General features: G+C 38.0%; 1 protein-coding gene across 4 annotated transcripts; it reads left to right on the top strand.

Annotated features, from left to right (window-relative positions):
• The first annotated feature begins 221 nt into the window (after positions 1–221).
• On the top strand, positions 222–3,027 carry LOC148017280 (uncharacterized). Of its 4 annotated transcripts, none has more exons than XM_087662698.1 (2): positions 222–489; positions 2,129–3,027. In XM_087662698.1, exons 1-2 carry the CDS (start codon positions 316–318, stop codon positions 2,219–2,221), a joined length of 267 nt encoding a protein of 88 aa, XP_087518824.1. In that variant the 5' UTR covers positions 222–315; the 3' UTR covers positions 2,222–3,027. The 4 variants fall into 4 exon arrangements, with proteins under 4 accessions (XP_087518824.1, XP_087518823.1, XP_087518820.1 ...); XM_087662697.1 differs by having other exon boundaries at positions 1,586–3,027; XM_087662694.1 differs by having other exon boundaries at positions 1,581–3,027.
• Positions 3,028–5,286: the final 2,259 nt, after the last annotated feature.

Below are 5,286 nucleotides of genomic sequence, written 5' to 3'. Positions count from 1 at the left end.
TTCACCTCTTGGTGACTTGATATATTCAAGTTTTGGAAAACGTCTCATGAAATTAATAATTATTTCTTACATCATTAGCTTAGCATGCTTTGCGAGTAAGGTTTTGGTTGAATAATAACTAAATCTAACAAGCCTTAATCTATCCTTGCATTCTCAACACTCTACTCTTATTCTTCCAAGGTTGTGTTTGTATCTTTTTCTCTTGGTGCTTTATGCTAAAGGGGATAAAGCCTTAGAAAGTGGGAAAGTAGGTGATTAATGGGCCGCGTCAAATATGAGGAAGCAGGTTGAGAATAGGCCGCGGACAGGGAAACTATGAAGACAGATGGATTTCTCAATGCCATGGAAGGAAGGTTTCGAGATAGGGATGACTACCAGTTTAATGATGGTGCGTACGAAGGAATTAAGGGGCCACCTGTATCTTGCAGGCGCATTCAACAGCAGGCATGCGTTAAGGGGATGCCTTCGACAATGGGGAAGCACTCTGAGGTAATGCTGAACACGCCATGGCTAGGATAAAGAATTCCATCAAAACTAAAGGGGATAAAGCCATAGCTAGTGTGGGGGGGCGGTGAAACATGCAGTGCATTTTTCAGATATGCTTGGGGCTGACCAGCTGGAAGATGGAGGGAGCTTCAGGAAGTGAGGGCGACTGCAACATCAAATATAGGGAAAGAGGCAACCATCAAGGATAGAGATTGAGGAGGGTCGTGAATGCAAGGGAAGTGGGAGAGGTCACTATACAGAGAGACTGGATTGCGTCGAGCTGCGCTAAGTTTGCTGTGAGCTTTCAAGACATTTATAGTTGGAAGCAATGGCATTAGCAGCATGAAAATAACGAGAGACGGAGGACATTGGATGCTAGAACGAGATCCATAAAATAGCCTTGGAGACGATGTGATGTTGCACTCTTGAAAGAACTCAAATCTAGCGTAGAATGCTTTGCCAGATCCCAGAAGGATTACGAAATGTCAGGGTCACAAAATGTGAGAGAGAGGTGCTCTCAACAGATGTCGATTTTAAGAAAGTGGAGTATGTACTGGTTCAGACCTGTGTGCAAGAAGCAATGCTTGGGAGAAATGGGTCTCAGTGATATGTACCATAATACATGAAGACCAAGATTTCATAAAGCCAAGCAAGGCAACTACAATCTGTGCTTTGGTGGAGACTATGGCAAGCATTCCATGGTCCCTTGCCATCCAACTTACTTGAAAAATGCTACCATTGAACTATGCCTGAGTGAAATTTTGGTGTTTGTGAGCTCTACATTATTTGGACTGACCGATTGATATGTGGTGAGGAGGGATCTTGTAAATACGCAAGCTGAAGTCTGGTTGTGCAGCAGCTTTCTTCTTGGTTTGACGTATGAAATGTTTGAATTCCTTTTCCAAGATGTATAGACACTTCTTCATGATATCATAAGAGATTCATATATTAGTGATGTACACATTGATGGCCTAAGTAGTGGAGAAGTGTTTGGCATGCACTTTATATCTTAGATAAGTGCTTAGTCAAATTCATGACTTGGCCAGTTCAGATTATAGTTATTCACATTCAAAAACTATTCCTGACTTGGCTAGGTCAGATTCATGCCAGAGGAGCAGAAAGAGGTGTTGCTACTTTCCTTAATTGGGGCAATGGACTCCATTGTCAAAGCAATGGAGCCTACTGGAGGAGCTGATATCCTCAACGGGTACTATCAGAAGAGATGATAAAGAGGAGCATTCCATGCAGGAGGAATCATCAGGAGCATAGGCAATTTGATTTTCAATAGCAGCAATGAAAAGGGTGAGCATTTTAGCTTATGTCGCATGAGTGAAGAAGAGGAATAGAGGAGTAAGGGATTGCATGATGGTGTAGTAATTATAAGTGAGAGAATGGTTTGTGCTTTGGATTGTTTCAATTTGAAATAAATTAAAGCTAGTGTTAGTTAGTACATGCATTGGTAGAAAATATATGTAAATACTTCAAGGAGAGGCCACACTAAGGTCATCAATAAGGCTCTGTCTCTAGAGGTTTTCTCTTAATGGGCAGTTCTATTTCAACTTTGTAAATCTAGCTGTTTCAAACACTTCACCAACAGATTCAAGACCTTGGAGCTTTACCAATCAATGCTCTGTGATTACAGTATAGGTCTCTTAGTAAAGCTTTGCCATCAATCAATGCTTACACCACTGGAAAATCAGTGGCTTACAAGTGTTTAAGAAGATGCGCCATTTGAAGAGATGTCTTTCCCAAGACATAGTAGCAACAACAGTCCATAGATGTCTAACAATGTTGGATATAAAATCCAATGAGCGCAAAATGCAGAGTTTGCTGATTGGATGATGACATTAACACTCGGAGATGGTGTAGGAGCTGGGAAACCTACCTGTGTTGAAAATAAAGTTGTGACAACAGATGAAGGCCTCCAAATAACAAAATACATGGGTTGGAATAAAGCTGACAGCTTGCAAATGATGTCGAGCAGGTGGGTGGCCCGAATGAGATCAAAATGTAGCATTGAGAGTGTGCAAAGTTGGTCAACAATGGACAGATGTCATTGTTAGTAGGGTAGCCACCAGTAGATGAAGATCTACAATAGAAGTCCAAAATAGTTGATGTAGAATTTGGTCATCACTAAATCAAATTGGTTGCCTTTGGTTGTCTATTCCTTGCTATAACAAGACTGCTCCTAGCCTTGTATTTGATGCATCCATGTCAAGTAGAAATGGTTTCTTGAAATGTGGGCACTTGAGTAATTGATGTTGCCAATGCTTGTCTTTAATATTTGGAATGTTGTGTGATACTCTTTTGTTTGTTTCTTTTTGTTTTCTTGTTTTAACAAGGTCTTTAAAGGTTATGTGATGGTACTGACACGAGGAATAAATTTAATGGCACTTGCAACTAGTGCAAGAAATCATTTTAGTGGCACTTGCAACTAATCTAAAAAATCATTGCAGCTTCTTGCGATTGATATTGAAACAAGAAGCTCTTGAGATCTCAATTGCTAATACTTTTTTATGGATTTATCTTACTACTATATTATTTTCGCTATAGGTTCGGAAAGCCCCAAACTTCCAGAGGGCTTTCCGAACCTACCCCCTTTTCCAAACCTCACTCCCCTTCCCCTTCCCTCTTTCTCACGTGTAATATCTCATTTTCTCTTCCTCTTCCTTTTTTCCATTAAAGCCTCCCCTTCCCCCCTTCCCCCCTCCTTTCCACCTTCCTTTTTAAAATTAAAACCCCCTCCCCCCTCTCTCTCTCATGTGTAGGGCTTAGGTTCTCTCTCACTCTCACTCTCACACTCTCTCTCTCTCATTTTAATTAAACAAAAAGTTTACATTTAAAAGTTTAATCATTTTAATTAAACAAAAAGTTTACATTTAAAAGTTTAATCTGAGAGAGAGAGAGAGAGAGAGAGAGAGAGAGAGAGAGAGAGAGAGAGATACAAATAGTAAAAAAGAAAAAAGAGAAGAGAGGGAGAGAGAGACGGAATAGAGAGAAAGAGAATTATAGAGAGGAAATATAAAATTTAAGAGAGAAAATGAAAAGAAGAGAAAGAATTTGAACATAGTGAGAGAATTATATAGAGAGGAAAGATAAAATTTAAAAGAAAGAAAAAAAATTATAAAGAGATAAAATATAAAATTTGTGAGAGAAAAAAGGAAAAGAGAGGAGAGAGGGGAGGAGAGAGATAGAGAAGAAAATAATAAGAAGAGAGAATTTGAACACAGAGAGAGAATTGTAGAGAGAGGAAAGATAACATTTAAAAGAAAGGAAAAAAATTAAAGAGAAAAAGAAAAAGAAATTTAAAAAAATTAAAATAAAGAGAGAAATATATAAAGAGTAAAAAAGAAAGAAGAGGAGAGGGAGGGAGAGAGGGGAAACAGAGAGAAAGAGAATTATAGAGAGGAAATATAAAATTTAAGAGGGAGAGAAAAAGAAAAAAGTAAAAGAGAGGAGAGATGAGACATACAGAAGAAAATGAGAGAAAATAAAAAGAGAGAATTATGGAGAGGAAATATAAAATTTAAAAGAAAGGAAAAAAAATTAAAGAGAAAAAAAGGATAAAGAGAGAGAAGGAAAAGAGAGGAGAGGGGGAAGAGAGAGAGAGAGAAAGAAAGAGGGAAGAAGAACAAGAAGAAGAAAGATGAAGAGAGATATGAAAAAAGAGAAAAGAGAAAAGTCTTTAAAATTTAAATATTTTTCGAAAAAGAGAGGAAGGAAGAAAGGAGAGGAGGAGAGAGAGAGAGAGAGAGAGAGAGAAGAAAAAATTTAAAAAGAGAATGAAGAGATAGAGAGAGAAGAAGAAAAAAAAAGGAAAAAAGAGAGGGAGAGGGAAGAGAATAAAGAGAGAGAGAGAAGAAAAGCGGGGAGAGAAAAAAGGGAGAGAGAACCAAGAGAGGAGAAAAAATAAACTAAAATGGAAGGTAGAGAGAGAGAGAGAGAGAGAGAGAGAGAGAGAATTATACATATGAAATTTGGAGGGGGGAGAGAGAAAAAAGAGGAAATAGAAAGATGAGAAATGGATTGTTGAGCGAAGTTGCCGTGTGATAGCACATCTACTTTACTTGTTGCTTCGAGGCAGCAAAGTTGCTGCGAAGTGGCCTAGCATTCCGTGCGCGTGAAGCACGTGCGGAACGCTAGTTTGTATTCATACATTAGAAATTATACAATTCAAAAATTTTAAGGATGTTCTCCATCTACATATTGTGAATTGGATTTGCAGGTTAATTTCTTACAAACGATGGAGAACTTGTTAAAGTGCACGAAGATGCTGATTTCAAGTCTTGGTGTGAATCAATATGTCATCAAGTAAATGAGTAATATTCTCTTTTTTATAAAATCATGGAAAATTATGTAAAGATTGTGTCAAATTCTGTAGTGTAAAGTTTTGAATAAGGGCTACTTTCAAATGAACCCAACTTGCCTTGGTAATGTGGTCTTTCGCCCATGAGAGTATGTCTTCATTGAACAAATCAACTAGACTTTTTTGGGTAGCCCTTAGGGTTGGGTTGATTTTGGCACTGGTACTAACGATCCAACATTGTGATCAATTTCCGATTAGTGTGGTTAATGTGATACATTACACTGATAATGACCTTACAACTATTCTACTTGAGGGTGAATTTCATTGTTGCAACACATGCATTTGTGTATCATTATGTATAGAAGAGGCAAGAGTTAAAGGTGATGTATGATGGCCCATGGTTGCATAGACTCTCTATATAAGATCTGAGTATCATTCCTTGTTCCTATCTTGCCCACAAATGTAATATGACCAATCTATTGCATTGTTTCTAT

This window comes from Lygodium microphyllum, chromosome 22 (assembly GCF_053477565.2).
Source record: "Lygodium microphyllum isolate KBCC chromosome 22, Lygodium_microphyllum_v1.1.10, whole genome shotgun sequence".
Lineage (NCBI taxonomy): Eukaryota > Viridiplantae > Streptophyta > Polypodiopsida > Schizaeales > Lygodiaceae > Lygodium > Lygodium microphyllum.
Note: the sequence above shows the minus strand (reverse complement) of the source record. Positions and strands in the feature narration are given on the sequence as shown.

Excerpts from the sequence above, each read along its gene's own strand:
- LOC148017280 (XM_087662694.1), top strand. The coding sequence starts at position 316 with ATGAAGACAGATGGATTTCTCAATGCCATGGAAGGAAGGTTTCGAGAT. Across the intron at positions 490-1,580 it reads CAATGGGGAAGCACTCTGAG|GTCAGATTCATGCCAGAGGA; the intron begins GTAATGCTGAAC and ends TGACTTGGCTAG.